The sequence below is a fragment of the Oncorhynchus nerka genome, linkage group LG9b (genome assembly GCF_034236695.1).
Source record: "Oncorhynchus nerka isolate Pitt River linkage group LG9b, Oner_Uvic_2.0, whole genome shotgun sequence".
Taxonomy (NCBI): Eukaryota; Metazoa; Chordata; class Actinopteri; order Salmoniformes; family Salmonidae; genus Oncorhynchus; species Oncorhynchus nerka.
In genome coordinates, this window is record NC_088424.1 from 18,867,672 (window position 1) to 18,891,175 (window position 23,504).

The following is a 23,504-nucleotide window of genomic DNA, read 5'->3' on the forward strand; positions in this document are numbered from 1 at the left end:
AACACTCATGTATACGAAACTCAATGAAGAGTAAACCCTTTGGATCTGGAGATCTCCTCTGCTGAAGTGACAGACTGCTCTGTACTACTGTGCTCTGAGGCCCACATTGACATGAAACCCAGAAACACGACAAGAACCTGACTAAAAAAATCCTACTAGTAAACACTACCTAATTGTAACGCTCGTCTGAGGAGGAGGAGGAGTAGGAAGGATCGGAGGACCAAAATGCAGCGTGGTATGTATCCATAATGTAAGTTAATGCGAATAAATACAAAAAGAAACAAGAGAATCAAAACGAAAACCGAAACCATCCCGAATGGTGTAAACACTGAAACGGAAAATAATCACCCACAACTCAAGGGTGAAACCAGGCTACCTAAGTATGGTTCTCAATAGGGGACAATGATTGACAGCTGCCTCTGATTGAGAACCATACCAGGCCAAACACAGAAATACCAAATCATAGAAAAACGAACATAGACCATACTAAAACAAAGACATAACAAAAGAACTAATGTCAGAACGTGACAGTAATAGGCAAGCATCTGCATACAAATGATCAAAGATCATGTTCATGATGATCCATCAATTAAGTCATATTTGTTCATCACAGATTATAATGTTGATGTAATGTGGGTCCATTTACTGAATAGGAGGAGCAAAGATGAGAGGTAGAGAGATGATTCTCCTCTAACTGACTGGAACAGTGGGATGTCTTCAGCTCTGCCTCCTGATAACACACTGTTACACCCATCACCATGTTTCTCCACCCAGTGTTTCTCCTCTCTGCACTTGTTGGTGAGTATTAGTCTGACATGACATACTTTTAGTTTATTCAAGGTAACTGTCAAGTGTTATTTGAAAATAGCACTTCCTACCCAGAATATTTGCACCCCCTTTATGCTGCTGCTACTCTCTGTTATTATCTATGCGTAGTCACTCTACCTACAAGTACATATTACATCAATTACCTCGACACCGGTGTCCCCACTCATATAAATTCCATTGATTCCAATTTTACAGTGATTTAGTAAACCAAACCTTCCTCACCACCACCACACTTCATTAACTTCTTTGGGATAGGGGTCAGTATTTTCACATCCGGATGAAAAGCGTGTCCAAAGTAAACGGCCTGCTACTCTGGCTCAGAAGCCAGGATATGCATATTATTAGTAGATTTGGATAGACAACTTTATAAAACTGTTTGAATGATGTCTGTGAGTATAACAGAACTGATTTGGCAGGTGAAACCCCGAGGACAAACCATCCAGGATTTATTTTTGAGGTCACTCTCTTTTCAATAGGCTTTATTTGGGAATCTAGCATTCTAAGGCAGGGGCTTGCAGTTCCCATCGCTTCCACTGGATGTCAACAGTCTTTAGAAATTGGTTGAGGTTTTTCCTTTGTGTAATGAAGAAGTACGGCCATCCAGAACGAGGGTAACTTGAAGTGTACTGTTAGATAGAGGCGCTTGACCAGAAACGCTCGCTACACTTTGTATTGAACGCTGTTTATCCCGTCTTCAATTTCATCAATTATCTACGTTAAAGCAAGTCGTCCAGGTCCTGAGGCGGCAAAGCATCACCAAACCATCGCACTTCCACCACCATACTTGACCATTAGTATAAAGTTCTTACTCTGGATTGTTTGGTATTCGCCAGGCATTTATTGTGTTGTTTTGATTCCTTAGAGGATTAAGGGCAGTACTTGTCTTATTCTCCTCCATTGGTTTTTGTGACGAGCATACATTTTGAGACAATACCAATAGAGGGCTGCCATGAGCTGAATTGTCTCTATTCAGAACTACTGCAAAGTCATGAAGATGACATTGAGCAGTGATCCAATCCAGAAATCCTGAATGCTGATTGTTGAAAAGTGCATTCAAACTGGTGTCCATTCCACAAGTTACCACCATCATCTACATCGATGGCGTTAAAATGTCTATTTACTCTGTTCCATCTGAGTGCGCAATCCGCTGTCTCATCATCCCAGGCAGTGAAGTTATTAACTTGATCCCCACTAAAAAAAGCATCTAGACATTATCTCACATTTCTTTTAGACTACCAGTCAGTTGAATTTGTGGAGAGACTTGATGCATATCTCAATAAAGACTCGAAATCTGTCCCCTTGACGATCCAGAGGTTGCAGCTGTCTGACTCTGCTGTGTACTACTGTGCTGTGACAACAGGATATACAGCCCCCTTACAAAAACAATTTGATAGCGTGTTATACAGTGAGACTCTTAGAGAGCCTGGTGTAAACTCCTCCTCAATGATTCCTAAGGCAGAATTAGTGGTTTCACATGCCTATGACTGTCACACCAGCCTTCACTTTGGCTCCCTTTCCTGTCCAGCTCAGGCGCTCGGCGTCGCCGGCCTTCTAGCTGCTGCCGAACCTGCTGCTGGCAAACGCCCTTCACTCATAAACCTTGTCTCGTCATCATTACACACACCTGGTTCCAATTCCCACTCTATCACTGTATATATACTCCCCTGTCATTTGTCTTTGTGGATCATTGTAAATGTTGCTTGTTTTCCTGAGAGGAATCTCTCCTACTATTTCCAGTGTACTTTATTATTTTGCACCTTTGGTTTTGTCCCGCTTTTATATTTATAGCGCTTTAATAAACTCAATACACTAAGCTGTGACTGCCTCTTGCCAACTCCTCTCTACACAAGTTTGCTCTCTCCTCACCTACCCATCTCTCAGTAGGCATGGACTCCTTGATGAGAAATGTACTGATTCTGCTGTATTTTCTTCATGGTATGATATTATTTTCCATATTAGTTTACTGCCTTTGCTCCAGTCCCTTTCTTTCATCAAACATATTTTTCAGTATAACACTGCCAGTATTAAATTCATATGTTTCATATTTTCTCCCTAATACAAATGTGTATTACATTATTTTCCAGAATACAGAGGAGAAGACTCAGTCATTCAGACACCAGGAGATGTAAAAGCTACTAAGGTAGAACAGATCACACTGGACTGTCAATTTGTTGCATTTGATACTGTTCTGGTTTAAGCATGAAGTAAATGGCTTCCCAAAGTTCACGCTGGGGCGCTTTTCTTTTGGAACGACAAATGCCTCTGTATTCAGCGAGAGATTTGATGCCCAATTGTTTTAGTAGAGAGACGAAGGAGAGACCAAGGTTGAAAGTCATGCGTCCTCCGATACACAACCCAACCAAGCATGGAGGAAACACCGTGCACCTGGCAACCTTGGTTAGCGCGCACTGCGCAAGGATATCCCTACTGGCCAAACCCTCCCTAACCCGGACGACGCTAGGCCAATTGTGCGTCGCCCCACGCGGCCGGTTATGGCAGAGCCTAGGCGCAAACCTAGAGTCTCTGGTGGCACAGCTGGCGCTGCAGTACAGCTCCCTTAACCACTGCGCCACCCAGGAGCCCTCAATGCAGACTCCAAATCAGACCCTTGATTATTAAGAGGGTACAGCTGTCTGACTTTGCTGTGTACTATTGTGGTCAGAATGATCAGTGTATTGATCATTCTGATTATGACTACAGGTAACATTTGAACTCCTTGCATCCTTATCAGATTATTGCATTATGGTATTGGTAGTAAAACATATTTTGATAAAGGTAAGTAATTTACATGTGAAAAATAAGCATGTATTTTCAATCAGATTTATTATCTATTTTTCCTCGGCAGGAATGGTATGTGGAGATAGTGTGACTCCTGACAAGGAGGAGTACACCCCCACTGAGGGATCATCAGTATCTCTGAGATGTTCATATGAAACAAGCAGCGATTATATTTGACTTTACTGGTACAGGCATTATCCTAACCAGGCTCCTCAGTTTCTACTGTATAAAGGTGCCAGATCAAGGAGCAGTGAACATATCCCTGATAAGAGATATAAATCCACAACATCCTCGACATCAATTGAACTGCTTGTAACAAGTGTAACCCCGACAGACACAGCTCTCTACTACTGTGCTCTCATGCTCTCAGGGAATATACACAGTGATACGAAGTCTATTAGATGCTGTACAAAAAATGATTTGTTGTGTGGATCAATTTGATATAATTTGATATAATAATGGCAGAGGTTTAGATCAGAGAACTGCGTTCCCACGTTCTGTGGGCAATCACCAGGTAGACTAGGGTTTCTCTGTCTTCATATTCAATGAACTGTGAGAAATATGAATTCTTCACTCTTCAGTCAGTAGTCTTCAATTTAATTTAGACAGGTATTCTTAATATTGGTTGGAAAAGCACTTGGAATATGACAAAGTGCAAATATATTGCTGTTTGTAGTTATCCCACCTGAAGGGGGCAACCTAATAAATGAATCAGAGGAAGCCATACAGACAGACACCTCCCCATGGTCTACTACTGCATGTAATACAGAACAACATGAAGCATCAACAGTAGGACAGAGGGTGTCAAAGCTCTGTGATAGATAGATTAGCATTGTACTGCTGCTTACCTGTTCCACTTCAAACAGACTGACTAGTCATGAGAAATTGGCTGGTCCTGCATGTTCTGGCTGTATGCTGCTTTGGTAAAACATCACTCTGTTCATCTGTCTCTTTCTCTGCCTTTGTTCATTTATTTATATACATTATTATTACAGCATGTAGCTCCTATAATTTGTTCAATTTGTTTTACTCTATTTTTCTCACAGAACTGATAGCTGGGGATGAAATTACTTCTTTAAACCATGAAGTCATCAAGTCAGAGGGAGAATCTGTGACTCTGAGCTGTTCATATGATACAAGCCAAGATCGTCCTTGGCTTTACTGGTATCGGCATTATCCTAACCAGGCTCCTCAATTTCTACTGTATAAAGGTGCCAGATCGAGTACACGTGAACATATCCCTGATAAGAGATATACATCCACAACGTCCGATACCTCAACTGAACTGAAAATACAACATCTAACCCCGGCAGACACAGCTCTCTACTACTGTGCTCTTGACTCAACACAGTGATACAAAATGTATAAGACGCTGTACAAAAACATGCAGACCAAAAATGCTTTGTTGTTGTGTGGAGCATAATTATACATCAACCACAATTTGATGTCATATGGCAGAGGTTTTGATCAGAGAAGTGTGGTCACACCTGTGCTGTGTGCAAACACCAGGCGATATTGTGTTTCTCTGTCTTCCAATTCAATGCTCTTTGAGAGAGACTTATTCTTCACTCTAGTAGGTAGAGTTTGGTACGAGAGTCTTGCCGTGGATGGTAGTCGGTAGCTGGTCTTCCAGTTGTATCAGCCCTCAGTCGTGGACCAAGGTTGACAGTAGGACAGAAGGTGTCAAAGCTCTGTGATAGATAGATCAGTATTTTTCTGCTCCTTACTCTTTCCACTTCAAACTGACTGACTAGTCATGAGAAATTGGCTGATCCTGCATGTTCTGGCTGCAGGCTACTTTGGTATAACATCACTCATCTGTCTCTTTCTGTGCATTTGTTCATTTAAATGTTGTAGTTTTTTTACCTTTATTTAACTAGGCAAGTCAGTTAAGAACAAATTCTTATTTTCAATGACTGCCTAGGAACAGTGGGTTATTAACAACCTTGTTCAGGGGCAGAACGACAGATTTGTACCTTATCACCTCGGGGATTTGAACTTGCAACCATTCGGTTACTAGCCCATTTTTTGGTGCCATTTAGGAGAAATGGAATGAAAAAATATGTTAATTATACTCACTTCATGGAACATTCATGTCAAATCAAATCAAATTTTATTTGTCACATACACATGGTTAGCAGATGTTAATGCAAGTGTAGCGAAATGCTTGTGCTTCTAGTTCCGACCATGCAGTAATATCTAACAAGTAATCTAACCTAACAATTTCACAACTACCTTGTACACACAAGTATAAAGGAATTAATAATAATATGTACATAAAAAGAGATTAATGAATGATGGCCGAACGGCATAGGCAAGATGCAGTAGATGGTATAGAGTATACTATATACATATGAGATGAGTAATGTAGGGTATGTAAACATTATATAAAGTGACATTGTTTAAAGTGGCAAGTGATACATTTATTACATCACATTTTTCCATTATTAAAGTGGTTAGAGTTGAGTCAGTATGTTGGCAGCAGCCCCTCAATGTTAGTGATGGCTGTTTAACAGTCTGATGGCCTTGAGATAGAAGCTGTTTTTCAGTCTCTCGGTCCCCGATTTGATGCACCTGTACTGACCTCGCCTTCTGGATGATAGCGGGGTGAACAGGCAGTGGCTCGGGTGGTTGTTGTGCTTGATGATCTTTTTGGCCTTCCTGTGACATCGGGTGGTGTAGGTGTCCTGGAGGGCAGGTAGTTTTCCCCCGGTGATGCGTTGTGCAGAGCTCACTACCCTCTGGAGAGCCTTATGGTTATGGGCGGAGCAGTTGCCATACCAGGCGGTGATACAGCCCGACAGGATGCTCTCGATTGTGCATCTGTAAAAGTTTGTGCTTTTGGTGACAAGCCAAATTTCTTCAGCCTCCTGAGGTTGAATAGGCACTGCGGCACCTTCTTCACCACGCTGTCTGTGTGGGTGGACCATTTCAGTTTGTCCGTGATGTGTACGCCGAGGAACTTAAAACTTTCCACCCTCTCCACTACTGTCCCCTCTGCTGTCTCCTGAAGTCCACGATCATCTCCTTTGTTTTGTTGACATTGAGTGTGAGGTTATTTTCCTGACACCACACTCTGAGGGCCCTCACCTCCTCCCTGTAGGCTGTCTCGTCGTTGTTGGTGATCAAGCCTACCACTGTAGTGTCGTCTGCAAACTTGATGAGTGAGTTGGAGGTGTGCATGGCCACGTAGTCGTGGGTGAACAGGGAGTACAGGAGAGGGCTGAGAACGCACCCTTGTGGGGCCCCAGTGTTGAGGATCAGCGGGGTGGAGATGTTGTTACCTACCCTCACCACCTGGGAGCGGCCCGTCAGGAAGTCCAGGACCTAGTTGCACAGGACGCGGTCGAGACCCAGAGTCTCGAGCTTAATGACGAGTTTGGAGGGTACTATGGTGTTAAATGCTGAGCTGTAGTCGATGAATAGCATTCTTACATTGGTATTCCTCTTGTCCAGATGGGTTAGGGCAGTGTGCAGTGTGATTGCGATTACATCGTCTGTGGACCTATTGGGGCGGTAAGCAAATTGGAGTGGGTCCAGGGTGTCAGGTAGGGTGGAGGTGATATGGTTCTTGACTAGTCTCTCAAAGCACCTCATGATGACGGAAGTGAGTGCTACTGGGCGGTCGTCATTTAGCTCAGTTACCTTAGCTTCCTTGGGAACAGGAACAATGGTGGCCCTTGTGGGCATGTGGGAACAGCAGACTGGGATAAGGATTAATTGAATATGTCCGTAAACACACCAGCCAGCTGGTCTGCGCATGCTCTGAGAATGAGGCATGGGATGCCGTCTGGGCCTGCAGCTTTGCGAGGGTTAACACGTTTAAATGTTTTATTCACGTTGGCTGCAGTGAAGGAGAGTCTGCAGGTTTTGGTAGCGGGCCGTGTCAGTGGCACTGTATTGTCCTCAAAGCGAGCAAATAAGTTGTTTAGTCTGTCTGGGAGCAAGACATCGTGGTCCGTGACGGGGCTGGTTTTTCTTTTGTAGGCTGTGATAGACTGTAGACCCTGCCACATACCTCTCGTGTCTGAGCCGTTGAATTGCGACTCTACTTTGTCTCTATACTCACACTTAGCTTGTTTGATTGCCTTGCGGAGGGAATAGCTACACTGTTTGTATTCGGTCATGTTTCCAGTCACTTTGCCCTGATTAAAAGCAGTGGTTGGCGCTTTCAGTTTTGCGCGAATGCTGCAATCAATCCACGGTTTCTGGTTGGGGAATGTTTTAATAGATGCTGTGGGTACAACATCACCGATGCACTTGCTAATGAACTCGCTCACCGAATCAGCGTATTCCTCAATGTTGTTGTTCGACGCTATGCGGAACATACTCCAGTCCACGTGATCGAAGCAATCTTGAAGCGTGGAATCCGATTGGTCGGACCAGCGTTGAACAGACCTGAGCGTGGGTGCTTCTTGTTTTAGTTTCTGTCTATAGGCTGGGAGCAACAAAATGGAGTCGTGGTCAGCTTTTCCCGAAAGGAGGGCGGGGGAGGGCCTCATATGTATCGCGGAAGTTAGAATAACAATGATCCAGGGTTTTGCCAGCCAGGGTAGTGCAAACGATATGCTGATAGACTTTAGGGAGCCTTGTTTTCAGATTAGCCTTGTTAAAATCCCCAGCTACGATAAATGAAGCCTCAGGACGTGGTTTCCAGTTTACATAGAGTCGACTGAAGTTCTTTCAGGGCTGTTGATGTGTCTGCTTGGGGGGGAATATACACGACTGTGATTATTATCGTAGAGAATTCTCTTGGTAGATAATCTTTTGTCTACCTTGTTGTCAAGAGACCGGACATTGGCGAGTAGTATCCTCGGGAGCGGTGCGCGTTGTGCCCATCCACGGAGCCTGACCAGAAGACCTCTCCGTCTGCCCCTTCTGCGGCGCCGTTGTTTTGGGTTGCCGGCTGGGATCCGATCCATTGTCCTGGATGGTGTGCCATGTAATTGATAATTGCTTTAGGCTACCTTCCTTTTCATGTGAGCTAAACGTCGGAGGGCACAGGAGACCATGTCCAACAGCAACGAGGAGGTCTGATTTCTACAGGAGGACTGATAACACTGAATTGTCAATATTACACCACCAGTGCTAATAATGCATACCTATATTTTTACAAACACGGAACAAATGACTTCCCTAAACATATTGTGGCATACAGTAGGTCAGCCACCAGGGGGAGACTCGTCGAGGCCTGGTAACAGATGGAGTACACATCACGAGGCGGTGGCTCCACTGCTGGACGTGCCATGCCTCGACGGGCTCTCCGGACAGGACTAATTGGGGCTGATTGGGAGCTGGTGAGCAATCAAGGGCGGATTGCTCACCAGCTGTGCGAGGCCCATAAAGCTGACAGAAGGGTAGCACACAGGGGAAGGACTGGGGGAAGTTAGGTGACTTCAATGTAGTTGAAGACGGTTACCTGAGCTAAGACGAGGGAGTTGAGTTTGTGTTCCCGACAGCAAGACCCGGGGCCCAGAAGACGGTATTCCGGAGAGGGTCTCATGGGGGAGACCTATCCTTTTCTTTTTGATTTATTATTTTATAAACACACTTGAAACCGAGCTAATCATACTCTGTCCGTGTCTGATTTATGTAAACGTCTTGAAACCCCCTGGTCTGCCACAATATGCTGAGCCGTTTTTCTTTTGGGTCTGGAGACAATGCTGCAGGGTTCAAGGAGAGATTCAATGCAAGTCTAAATGCCAAGACACAATCAGTCCCCTTGACTGAGGTTACAGCTGTCTGACTCTGCTGTGTACTACTGTGCTCTGAGGCCCACTGTGACAACAATATATACAGCTCCCTTGCAAAAACACCATCGGCACGTGGGAGTGTGTGTTGTGTGACGTTTTTTTAAGTCAAGGTGAGGTGTTGCATAATTGAGGCAGAGGAAAGGAAATGGCTTTAATAGCTGACAATGAGAAAACCAGGGAAGTGATTTTGTCATAACGATACCTGTGTTCATTCTTTTCACTGTGTTAACTTCATGACGCTGCTCATTCCTTAAGCGGGATAATTGTCATCAGAAACCGTTGAATAGCATAGCGCCACAGTCAAATAATATTACAAAAAAATATTCACATTCATGAAATCACAAGTGCAATATTGCAAAACACAACTTAGCCTTTTGTTAACCCACCTGTCGTCTCAGATTTTGAAATTATGCTTTACAGTGAAAGCAATACAAGCGTTTGTGTAAGTTTATCGATCGCATGACAAAACATAAAGTACACTTAGTATCAGGTAGCTTGGTCACGAAAATCAGAAAAGCAATTAAATTAATCGTTTACCTTTGATGAACTTCGGATGTTTTCACTCACGAGACTCTCAGTTACACAACAAATGTTCCTTTTGTTCCATAAAGATTATTTTTTTATATCCAAAATACCTCCATTTGTTTGTCGCGTTATGTTCAGAAATCCACAGGAAAGAGCGGTCACGACAACGCAGACGAAAATTCCAAATGATATTCATAATGTCCACAGAAACATGTCAAACGTTTTTTATAATCAATCCTCAGGTTGTTTTTAAAATATATATTTGATAATATATCAACCGGGAGTGTAGGTTTTTCAATAGGACAGGGAGAAACAATGGCCGCTTTACTCTGAGAGCCCCCACCTAGCCACTTACGCAATGTGATCTTTCTCGCTCATTTCTTCAAAATAAAAGCCTGAAACTATGTCTAAAGACTGTTGACACCTTAGGGAAGCCATAGAAAAAGGAATCTGGTTGATATCCCTTTAAATGGAGGATAGGCATGCATAGGAACAGAGAAGTTTCAAAATAAGAGGCACTTCCTGGGTGGATTTTCTGTTATACTCACAGACAATATTTTGACAGTTTTGGAAACTTTAGAGTGTTTTCTATCGTAATCTGACAATTATATGCATATTCTAGTTTCTGGGGCTGAGAAATAGGCAGTTTCAAATGGGTACATTTAAAAAAAAAAAAAAATACTGCCCCTACCGCTTAGCGGTAGTTAATAACACTTACCAGCATGTTACTAGGATACATTTTAATATTAGCAATAGTGGGTGCTATTTTTCATATCCAATCACTGTGGATGTAATTCCTAAACAAAGTTCTATTTTAGCTCTTGGCTACACAGACTCTCGTTGGCGCGCGTGAGCAGTTTGAATGAAGTGATTGAATAACATGTATGTGTAAATTTGTTTTGCAACGCTTGCGAGCGGTGTGGTCAACATGTTAGCTTTACCCAGAAAGATTCACAGCTTTAATTGCTGCCGAAGGTGATTGTAACATGTTTTGACTCAGGGGTTTGAATACTTATGTAAATGAGATATTTCTGTAGAAATAGGAAGGAATGGAAGTGCTGCTAAGGTACACAATAGTAGATTTTCGTAGACAGAAGGTGCTCTTTGCCAAAAGGGGTAATTTGGTCATCAAAAAGAAAGGAGGACCAAGGCACTCTTCATATAGTTAATTAAAATTAATTAATTTGTATGCCATGTTCAATGGAAACAAAGTTTAAACACTGCATTTCGGCTGCATGGCCTTTGTCGGGAGTACAAAGATATGATAATACAATGTCGTCTTTTTCCAATCAACCCTGATTTGAAGAGTTGTTACTGAATTCACTGGAAAACACCTAGTAAGCAATACTATACACAAGTGTTATGAATAGGATATCATATATTTCACAGTACACCAGAATACAGCAAACATGGACCACAACTGTCTAAACATGCCCGAGGGCAACAGAGCAAAAGTTCCACTAGATGACAGCAAAGGAACATCTTACGACCCTTAGTGGCCTGTAGTTTGTAAATCCCCAAACCTTCCCTTTGGTTTAGCTGATTAAGACGGTCCCTTTTCTAATTGAGGCCAGAACACGATCAATACCCATAGCTTGTAAGGAGGCAGGGTTGCCGTGGCATAAGCACTTGTAGTGCCTTGCCATTGGGTAGTCTTCATTGCCTACCCATATGGCATACTTGTGTTCCGCTAAGCGGTCCTGAAGGTGTATCTTTGTCCGTCCAATGTAGAACACCTTGCACTGTGGACATATTTCTGTATTTAATTTTCAGTAAATTTACAAACATTTCTAAAAACATGTTTTCACTTTTTCATTATGGTGTATTTTGTGTACATATGTGAGAAAAATATATATTTAATCCAATTCTATTTCAGGCTGTAACACAAAATAAATTGGAAAAAGTCAATCGGTATGAATTCTTTCTGAAGGCACTGTCTAAGAACAACAAATTCTTATTTACTATGACGGCCTACCCCGGCTAAAACCTAACGACGCTAGGCCAATTGTGCGCCTCCATATGGGACTCATTTAATTGTATAATAGTAAATATTTTAATGCAAGCAGCTGGCAGGTAGATCCGTCTCTGATCGCAGTCAGAGAAGGAGCTTGAAGAGGAAATGGTTACATGTTCCTTATATAGTGGAAGGTGATAATATAATCATATTGTTTACACAACAGTTATTTTATCCTCTACAGGATCCGTGGGTCCCCTGCGGGATGGTTGAGCTAACGTAGGCTAATGCAATTACCAGGAGGTTGTAAGTAACATTAAAATTTCCCAGGACATAGACATATCTGATATTTGCAGAAAGGGTAATTTCTTGTTAATCTAAATGCACTGTCCAATTTACAGTATTTATTACAGTGAAATAATACCATGCTATTGTCAGAGGGGAGTGCACAGTTATGAACTTGAAAATGTATTAATAAACCAATTAGGCACACTTGGGCAGTTTTGATTCAACATTTTGAACAGAAATGCAATGGTTCATTAGATCAGTAGAAAACTTTGCACATACACTGCTGACATCTAGTGGCCAAAATCTAAATTGCGTCTGGGCTGGAAAAAATGGATTTTGGACTTTCTCTTGCATTTTAAAGATGATGGTACAAAATAATACCAAAAATGTATGTTTCTTTCGTTGTATTATCTTTTACCAGATATAATGTGTTATATTCTCCTACATTAATTTAACATTTCCACAAACTTCAGTGTTTCCTTTCAAATGGTATCAAGAATATGCATATCCTTGCATCAGGTCCTGAGCTACAGGCAGTTTCTATTTATTTATCTGTTATTTTACCAGGTAAGTTGACTGAGAACACATTCTCATTTGCAGGAACGGCCTGGAGAGGAGGGGGGTGAATCAGCCAATTGTAAACTGGGGATTATTTGGTGATCGTGATGGTTTGATGACCAGATTGGGAATTTAGCCAGGACACCGGGGTAAACACCCCAACTCTTACAATAAGTGCCATGGGATCTTTAATGACCTGTCACGAACCGGCTCAAAGCCCGTAACAAAAGGGAGCCAACGTGGAGATAAGGAGTAACAAAATATATATTTATTAAATAAAGTAAACTAAGTACAATATACAATGGTGTGTGTAATCAGTAATCAGTAGTGTAAGTGAGTGTTTTGCATGCATGAATGTGATAATGCAGGGTGTTGAAAGGTGCCAAAGCAAACAACCAAAAAGTCACCAAGAAACACAACAAAATCTAGAAAGGTGTCTGCATGGAGAGAGTCTCTTTCATGAATGTGGAACAGGTCTATTTATCCTGGGACACACCTGGCCCAGGTGTTTCCCATGTAGCTGACGACTCTCCCAACTCCGCCCACCGGCATCCTAATAAGGAAACAAGAACAAAGAGAGAACACGGCAGACAGAGTGGGAGGGTTGTCACAGACCGCAGAGAGTCAGGCCAGGAGGTGCCTGAAGTCTTCACATTGCATCCTCATCACCTTGAATGGTTTTGCTGGTTGTGCTTCAAGTATCATCTTTGAAACATCATCAGGTGTATGAAGGACTGACACTTTGCGCCTCTTCTCGATGGTGGCAAAAGATCGATCACAAGGAAGAAAATAATGACCAGAGACCATGAACTTCTGCTCAACTTGGGTAAAGTAACCCATAGAGACGAGCATCGCCATCAGATTGAGCATCCGCCAGTTGATATTCTGCCCACAGCATCCGTCACTAAAGATGATCAACTTGCGCACCTCTGGTTTGGTGAGTGGCGTGAATTTTGTCTTCACCCACTTCAATATGCAGCTTGGCACTCAGTCCTCAATGCTGAGGTTGTAGTTGGACAGCTTAGTTACCATCATTTTGTTTAAAAGTAAGAAACATTTGTATATTTTTGTTTCAGAATTCGCTATTCATCCATTCGATACTCTATGTTAATGTTTAGAAGATTTTTTAGAGCACTGCTATAGTGAAATAATCCAGGCTGGAATCCATAGCGCATTACCTATTGCTATGCTTCCCTCTTCCATCTTCTAAAGGAGACCTAGCCTCAGTGGCCTGATCTGGAGACACTGCAACCTCACCTGCCTCAGTTTGAACTCCTAACCTTTCCTGAACAACCTGACCAAAACAATTACATTTCAATTAGCAGGTTCTTAAAAACTAGTACAGTGGTTCTTCGTCTGTAGGATTCATTTGTGTAAATTCATTATACCTTCATTTAACTAGGAAAGTTGGTTAAGAACAAATTTTTATTTTCAATGATGGCCTAGGAACAGTGGGATAATACAAGATAAGCATACTCAATTATTTTAATACATCAAACATTTGGTGCAGCCCCTATCATGACTGCAGTTTGACCCCATCATTATCAAGGTAAGACCCAGATGCAGACCGTGTTTAAGTAACAATGTTTATTACAGCAACAGGCGGAAAGGTACAGGACGGCAGTCAGGGTCAGGTCAGGCAGAGGTCGGTAATCCAGAGGTGGGGCAAAGGTACAGGACGGTAGGCAGGTTCAGGGTCAGGCAGAGTGGTCAGGATGCTGGGTACAGGGTCAGGACAGGCAAGAGTCAAAAACCAGGAGGACGAGAAAAGAGAGACTGGGGAAAAGCAGGAGTTGACACAAAAACGCTGGTAGACTTGACAAACAAGATGAACTGGCAACAGACAAACAGAGCACACAGGTATAAATACACAGGGGATAATGCGGAAGATGGGCGATACTTGAAGGGGGGTGGAGACAATCACAAAGACAGGTAAAACAGATCAGGGTGTGACATCTGCCAAGAATGTAAAAAAGAAGGTAAATTACCTCCCGCCCCATCCTATTGGTGAGACACTACAGAAGGAGTGAGTAGAGCTACTCAGCGAAGTGCAAAAAGGAGACCACAGCAACAGTGTTAGTGAATAAATGGCCAAGACCGTGCAGAGCCCTCCTGTGAGTGCCTTCAACGAAAAATGGCCGGCCCTGGAGGTGCTGCAAAGGAGGAGTGGCAGGGTATCCTAGAAGCGCAGTACAGGGTTTGCACTCGAGACATTCACAGTACAGACAATAATTACATTTGGTGACATTTATTTAATTGCCTGTAGTAAATACAATTATTTTTATTCCCGCATGACAGTGCAACACCAGATAAGAAAGAAGAGACTGGGTGATCCGTGGCCTGATCATATTCTGGTGAAAGGGTCGAGGACCTTTTCGAGGATTTTTAAATTTTTTATTTTCTATTTCATAGCTTTATTGATTTAGGTATGTCCCTTTTTTATCCCTCTTCTCTCTCCCTCAAGTTGCACATCTTGATTTCATGGATATAGTGGACCTTGCTATGTACATTTACTTAGTTTTTTACTTCTCAGGATGCTGACGACAACATAATCCAAGAGTACTTCGCTCAGCATGTGCTGAAGGTGTTTGTGCATGAACTTTTTATGGCTGCAGGGGCAGTATTGAGTAGCTTGGATGAAAAGGTGCCCATTGTAAATGGCCAGCTCCTCAGTTTCAGTTGCTAATATATGCATATTATTATTAGTATTGGATAGAAAACACTAAAATTTACAAAACTGTCTGTGAGTATAACAGAACTGATATTGCAGGCGAAACCTTGAGGAAATTCAAAACAGGAAGTGGCTTCTATATGAACCAGATTCCTTTTCCTATCGCTTCCTCAAGGTGTCAACAGTCTTCAGACATAGTTTCAGGCTTTTATTTTGAAAAATGAGACAGAACGATAACATTGCGTCAAGTGGTCACATGACTTTTGCTCGCGCAACAGAATTTGGATAGGTATTGCTTTTTCCTCTCCCACTGTGAAAGACATTTGCGGTTGATATATTATCGATAATATACAGTGGGTCAAAAAAGTATTTAGTCAGCCACAAATTGTCCCACTTAAAAAGATGAGAGAGGCCTGTAATTTTCATCACAGGTACACTTCAACTATGGCAGACAAAATGAGGAACAAAAATCCCGAAAATCACATTGTAGGATTTTTTATTAATTTCTTTGCACATTTTGGTGGAAAATACGTATTTGGTCAATAACAAAAGTTTATCTCAATACTTTGTTATATACCCTTTGTTGGCAATGACAGAGGTCAAACGTTTTCTGTAAGCCATCACAAGGTTTTCACACACTGTTGCTGGTATTTTGGCCCATTCCTCCATGCAGATCTCCTCTAGAGCAGTGATGTTTTGGGGCTGTTGCTGGGCAACACAGACTTTCAACTCCCTCCAAAGATTTTCTATGGGGTTGAGATCTGGAGACTGGCTAGGCCACTCCAGGACCTTGAAATGCTTCTTACGAAGCCACATCTTCATTGCCCGGGCGGTGTGTTTGGGATCATTGTCATGCTGAAAGACCCAGCCACGTTTCATCTTCAATGCCCTTGCTGATAGGAGGTTTTCACTCAAAATCTCACGATACATGGCCCCATTCATTCTTTCCTTTACACGGATCAGTCGTCCTGGTCACTTGGCAGAAAAACAGCCTCAAAGCATGATGTTTCCATCTCCATGCTTCACAGTAGGTATGGTGTTCTTTGGATGCAACTCAGCATTCTTTGTCCTCCAAAGACGACGAGTTGAGTTTTTACCAAAAAGTTATATTTTGGTTTCATCTGACCATATGACATTCTCCCAATCTTCTTCTGGATCATCCAAATGCTCTCTAGCAAACTTCAGACGGGCCTGGACATGTACTGGCTTAAGCAGGGGGACACGTCTGGCACTGCAGAATTTGAGTCCCTGGTGGCGTAGTGTGTTACTGATGGTAGGCTTTGTTACTTTGGTCCCAGCTCTCTGCAGGTCATTCACTAGGTCCCCGCATGTGGTTCTGGGATTTGTGCTCACCGTTCTTGTGATCATTTTGACCCCACGGGGTGAGATCTTGCGTGGAGCCCCAGATCGAGGGAGATTATCAGTGGTCTTGTATGTCTTCCATTTCCTAATAATTGCTCCCACAGTTGATTTCTTCAAACCAAGCTGTTTACCTATTGCAGATTCAGTCTTTCCAGCCTGGTGCAGGTCTACAATTTTGTTTCTGGTGTCCTTTGACAGCTATTTGGTCTTGGCCATAGTGGAGTTTGGAGTGTGACTGTTTGAGGTTGTGGACAGGTGTCTTTTATACTGATAACAAGTTCAAACAGGTGGCATTAATACAGGTAACGAGTGGAGGACAGAGGAGCCTCTTAAAGAAGAGCTTACAGGTCTGTGAGAGCCAGAAATCTTGCTTGTTTGTAGGTGACCAAATACTTATTTTCCACCATAATTTGCAAATAAATTCATTAAAAATCCTACAATGATTGATTTTCTGGAATTCTTTTCTTCTCATTTTGTCTGTCATAGTTGAAGTGTACCTATGATGAAAATTACAGGCATCTCTCATCTTTTTAAGTAGGAGAACTTGCACAATTGGTGGCTGACTAAATACTTTTAGTAGGATTGATTATAAAAACATTTGACATGTTTCTGTGGACATTATGGAAACTATTTGGAATTTTCGTCTGCGTTGTCGTGACCGCTCTTTCCTGTGGATTTCTGAACATAACGCGACAAACAAACAGAGGTATTTTGGATCTAAAAATAATCTTTATGGAACAAAAGGAACATTTGTTGTGTAACTGGGAGTCTCGTGAGTGAAAACATCCGAAGATCATCAAAGGTAAATGATTAATTTGATTGCTTTTCTGATTTTCGTGACCGAGCTAGATGAAGCTAAGTGTACTTAATGTTTTATCGTGCGATCGATAAACTTACACAAACGCTTGGATTGCTTTCGCTGTAAAGCATATTTTCAAAATCTGACACGACAGGTGGATTAACAAAAGGCAAATCTTTGTTTTTTCCATATTGCACTTGTGATTTCATGAATATAAATATTTATAGTAATATTTATTGTATGTAGCGCTATGCTATTCAGTGGTTGTTGATGACACTTATCCCGATATCGGGATTGCAGCCATAACAAGTTAAAGGAGCCAAGGTCCTTGCTGGTATTCCCAGTGTTGCACATTTATGTATCTTGTTAAAACTTATTATGGCTGGGGGCAGTATTGAGTAGCTTGTATGAATAAGGTGCCCAGAGGTGCCCAGAGTAAACGGCCTGCTACTCAGTCCCAGTTGCTAATATATGCATAATATATTCGTATTGTTAGTATATTTGGATAGAAAACACTCTGAAGTTTCTAAAACTGTTTGAATGATGTCTGTGAGTAAAACAGAACTCATATAGCAGCCAAATACCTGAGAAAAATCCAACCAGGAAGTGGGAAATCTGAGGTTGGTCAATTTTCAACTCAGCCCCTTTTGAAGTTACAGTGGGATATTGGTCATGTTGCACTTCTTAAGGCTTCCACTAGATGTCAAAAGTCTTTAGAAACTTGTTTGAAGCTTTTACTGTAAAGGAGGGGCTCATAAGGGCTGTTTGAGTCAGTGGTCTGGCAGAGTGCCACCGGCTTGTGACACTCGTTCACGTGAGAGGTAGCTCCCGTTCCATTGCATTTCTACAGACAAAGAAATTCTCCAGTTGGAACATTATTGAAGATTTATGTAAACTTTTTAGGGATAGTGGGCAGCATTTTCACTTTGGATGAATTGTGGGCCCATAGTGAACTGCCTCCTACTCTGTCCCAGATGCTAATAAATCAAATCAAATCAAGTCAAATTTTATTTGTCACATACACATGGTTAGCAGATGTTAATGCGAGTGTAGCGAAATGCTTGTGCTTCTAGTTCCGACAATGCAGTGATAACCAACAAGTAATCTAACTAACAATTCCAAAACTACTGTCTTATACACAGTGTAAGGGGATAAAGAATATGTACATAAGGATATATGAATGAGTGATGGTACAGAGCAGCATACAGTAGATGGTATCGAGTACAGTATATACATATGAGATGAGTATGTAGACAAAGTAAACAAAGTGGCATAGTTAAAGTGGCTAGTGATACATGTATTACATAAGGATGCAGTCGATGATGTAGAGTACAGTATATACGTATGCATATGAGATGAATAATGTAGGGTAAGTAACATTATATAAGGTAGCATTGTTTAAAGTGGCTAGTGATATATTTACATCATTTCCCATCGATTCCCATTATTAAAGTGGCTGGAGTTGGGTCAGTGTCAATGACAGTGTGTTGGCAGCAGCCACTCAATGTTAGTGGTGGCTGTTTAACAGTCTGATGGCCTTGAGATAGAAGCTGTTTTTCAGTCTCTCGGTCCCAGCTTTGATGCACCTGTACTGACCTCGCCTTCTGGATGATAGCGGGGTGAACAGGCAGTGGTTCGGGTGGTTGATGTCCTTGATGATCTTTATGGCCTTCCTGTAACATCGGGTGGTGTCTAATATTGGTAATATATGCATATTATTATTATGGCGCTAGCGTTGGGACATGTGAACTAAACGTGCTAGCTAAAGTAGCTAATTGGACACTAGTAAAGGACATTATAGAACAAAACAACAAATTATTTGCGGAACTAGGATTCCTGGCACTGCATTCTCATGAAAGATCATCAAAGGTAAGGGAATATTTATGATGTAATTTCGTATTTCTGTTAACTCCAACATGGCGGAGAAATGTTGTGTACCTCTGAGCGCCGTCTCAGATTATTGCATGGTATGCTTTTTCCGTAAAGTTAACAAAAAAATCTGACACAGCGGTTGCATTAAGGACAAGTGTATCTTTAATCATATGTAAAACATTTATCTTTCATCAAAGTTTATGATGAGTATTTCTGTTATATGACGTGGCTCTCTGTAATTACTCCGGATATTTTGGAGGCATTTCTGAACATGGCGCCAATGTAAACCGAGATTTGTGGATATAAATATGCACATTATCGAACAAAACATAAATGTATTGTGTAACATGATGTCCTAATTAGTGTCATCTGATGAAGATTATCGAAGGTTAGTGATTCATTTTATCAACATTTCTGCTTTTGTGATTCTATCTTTGGCAGGGAAAAATGGCTGTGTTTTTTTTTTATTTGTTGATGATCTAACATAAATATACAGTATGTTATGTTTTCGCTGTAAAACATGAAGGGTAGATTAACAAGATATTTTTCTTTCATTTGCTGTATTGGACTTGTTAACCACTTGAAACTATTAAGGAGAAGTGGATCTAAAATTCCATGTATAACACTTGTATCTTTGATCAACATTTATTATGAGTATTTCTGGAAATTGATGTGGCTCTCTGCAAAATCACCGGATGTTTTTGGCACTACTGAACATAACGCGCCAATGTATGCTGAGATTTTTTTTATAGAAATATGAACTTTACCGAACAAAACATACATGTATTGTGTAACATGAAGTCCTATTTGTGTCATCTGATGAAGACAATCAAAGGTTAGTGATTCATTTTATCTCTATTTCTGATTTTTGTGACTCCACTCTTTGGCTGGAAAAATGTGACTTTGCGGTGACCTAACATAATCGTTTGTGGTGCTTTCGCGGTAAAGCCTTTTTGAAATTGCACACTGTGGTGGGATTAACAACAAGATTACCTTTAAAATGGTTTGAGATACTTGCATGTTTGAGGAATTTTAATTATGAGATTTCTGTTGTTTGAATTTGGCGCCCTGCACTTTCACTGGCTGTTGTCATATCGATCCCGTTAGCGGGATCTCAGCCATAAGAATTTTTAATGGGCCTTGCTTAAACCTAAGCTTCCCCCAAAAATGTAAATACACCTTTGAGATGTTCCAAATGTCTTCTTGGAAATAGATACATTGAATGCCTCCCAGAATATCCACTCTGAGGACCAAGTTACTCATCAAAATCGGGGGTTCCCAAAACCATCTACCCAACACCATGTGCTTGGGGATTTTTATTTGACTTGTTATGCCAAGGACCAGTAGTAAACTCTTGTGGTTGGGAAACACTGGCCTAAATTGCAAGCACATAGCTTTGAAGGTGCAGCAGTAACCTTGGGAACAAATGACTCAAATCAGAGACTGTATCAGTATGCTGTCCTGTACTTACTTTTTGCTGGTAATTCTCTAATCACATGATGAACATTATTGTAACATCAGCTTCATTAAAATCGCTAATATTATTTTGCTATAAAACATGATGTTTTCACATATGTTGACGTTGGGGGGCACTAGAGGACAAATGTTCCTTTTTTGTTGACTTCTGTTCATTAGCGTTAACTGCACCGGAGATTGCAGCCCAAATAAATGCTTCAGAGAGTTCAAGTAACAGACAGATCTCAACATCAACTGTTCAAAGGAGACAGCGTGAATCAGGCCTTCATGGTCAAATTGTTGCAAAGAAACCACTACTAAAGGACACCAATAAGAAGAAGAGACTTGCTTGGGCCAAGAAACAAGAGCAATGGACATTAGACCAGTGGAAGTCTGTCCTTTGGTCTGATGATTGTGTTTAGTGGGACTATCATTTGTTTTTCAACAAGACAATGACCCAACACACCTCCAGGCAGTCTAAAGGCTATTTGACCAAGAAGGAGAGTGATGGAGTGCTGCATCAGATGACCTTGCCTCCACAATCACCTGACCTCACCCCAATTGAGATGATTTGAGATGCAGCCAACATGTGCTCAGCATATGTAGGAACTCCTTCAAGACCATTGGAAAAGCATTCCTCATGAAGCTGGTTGAGAAAATGACAAGAATGTGCAAAGCTGTCATCAAGGCAAAGTGTGGCTACTTTGAAGACTCATGTTACCACATGATTCCATATGTGTTATTTCATAGGTTTGATGTCTTTGCTATTATTCTACAATGTAGAAAATAGTCAAAATAAAGGAAAATCCTTGAATGAGTAGGTGTGTCCAATCTTTTGAATGAAACTGTATATTTTTCCTTGCATCACAACATCCATTGAAAAAGAATAAATAACTGTTATTTGATGTAAATATTATTCAGAAAATAATACTTGATATTGTCTGCATGTTCCTGTTATGATATAACATGATCAAATATACTAGTCTGAATAAATACAGAATGAAGAACATTTGTTGCTGTTCTGCTTCCTTAGAGGAAAAAGGGTAGTAATTGTCTTATTCATACATTTTGAGACAATACCAATAGAGGGCAGTCATGAGCTGAATTTTTATATTCAGAACTACTGCAAATTCATGAAGATGGCATTTAGCAGCAATCCAACCCAGAAAGACAGTTGAACTCAAATACCCAACTACCTTTAGTGTAGAGGTGGAGCTTCAAAGTCAATGAGTGCTTTGACAGTACAGTATGTAGTCTACAATATGTTTGAGGAGAGGATAGTGATACACTCTTACCTGACAATGCATGAAGCCAGTCATTCAGACACCATAAAGATGTTTTATGCAATTTTGCTTTTTTCAATGTTCTTTGGTAAGTGCATAGGTTCTGCACTGCAGGTTTGGATTGCAGACATATGTCTATATAGCATTTACGGTACATGAACTGCAATATGATTAATTCGAAACATGTTTAACATGATTTATTTCAGGTAGCAGTTATGAGGAGGAAATAATATCAGCCACAACTGAAGAGCGTGTTTATGAGGGTGAAGGCATTACTTTATCCTGCAACTACACTGGCTCCTACAGTACTGATACTTTACTGTGGTACCAACAATACCCCAGAACAAAACCAGAATTTCTGCTTCTACTCACTGAAGGAGGGTTAAAGACACATAATGAATCGACCCACCCTCGACTGTCTGTTAAACTAAATGATGAGAAGACCTGTGTGGATCTGGAGATCTCCTCTGCTGAAGTGACAGACTCTGCTCTGTACTACTGTGCCTTGCAGCCCACAGTGACAGGAAACCCAGAAATACTGTACAAAAACATGTCAAGTGCTTTGGAAAGAAACCTATGAGAAGCAGAGGAGCTACATGCAGGCAAGAGAGGAGTAAATATTCAGAGATCGCCAAGATTATGTTTCTACATGCAGTGCTGCTGCTCTGCACATTTGTAGGTAAGTGACACTTTCCTGATATTGATGCGTTAAAAAAGTATATATTTTCAGTTAAATTTTATTTTCACTAACGTGTGCATTACAACTACCCTTTATTTATACAGATGACAGTTTAGAGAATGCTATTGCTCCTTAACCTGTTGCGATGAGCCATCCCGGATCCGGGATCGTGAATACAGCCTCAAGCTCATTACCATAACGCAACGTTAACTATTCATGAAAATCGCAAATGAAATGAAATCAATATGCTAGCTCTCAAGCTTAGATTTTTGTTAACAACACTGTCATCTCAGATTTTCAAAATATGCTTCTCAACCATAGCAAAACAAGCATTTGTGTAACAGTATTGATAGCTAGTGTAGCATTTAGCGTAGCATTTAGCGTTAGCATTCAGCAGGCAACATTTTCACAAAAACCAGAAAAACATTCAAATAAAATCATTTACCTTTGAAGAACTTCAGATGTTTTCAATGAGGAGACTCTCAGTTAGATAGCAAATGTTCAGTTTTTACAAAAATATTATTTGTTTAGGACAAATCGCTCCGTTTTCTGCGTCACGTTTAGCTACGAAAGAAACCTGTATCCAGGATTGTGTAATTCTATCCGCAAGCTCATTAGCATATCGCAATGTTAACTATTCATGAAAATCGCAAATGAAATGAAATAAATCTATTTGCTCTCAAGCTTAGCCTTTTGTTA

General features: G+C 41.2%; 1 protein-coding gene across 1 annotated transcript; it reads left to right on the plus strand.

The window, feature by feature from the left end:
• Positions 1-4,047: 4,047 nt before the first annotated feature.
• On the plus strand, positions 4,048-22,779 carry LOC115114382 (uncharacterized). The gene is made up of 4 exons (XM_065013605.1): positions 4,048-4,529; positions 4,653-4,956; positions 22,051-22,214; positions 22,333-22,779. Exons 1-4 carry the CDS (start codon positions 4,484-4,486, stop codon positions 22,704-22,706), a joined length of 888 nt encoding a protein of 295 aa, XP_064869677.1. The 5' UTR covers positions 4,048-4,483; the 3' UTR covers positions 22,707-22,779.
• The last annotated feature ends 725 nt before the right edge of the window (positions 22,780-23,504 follow it).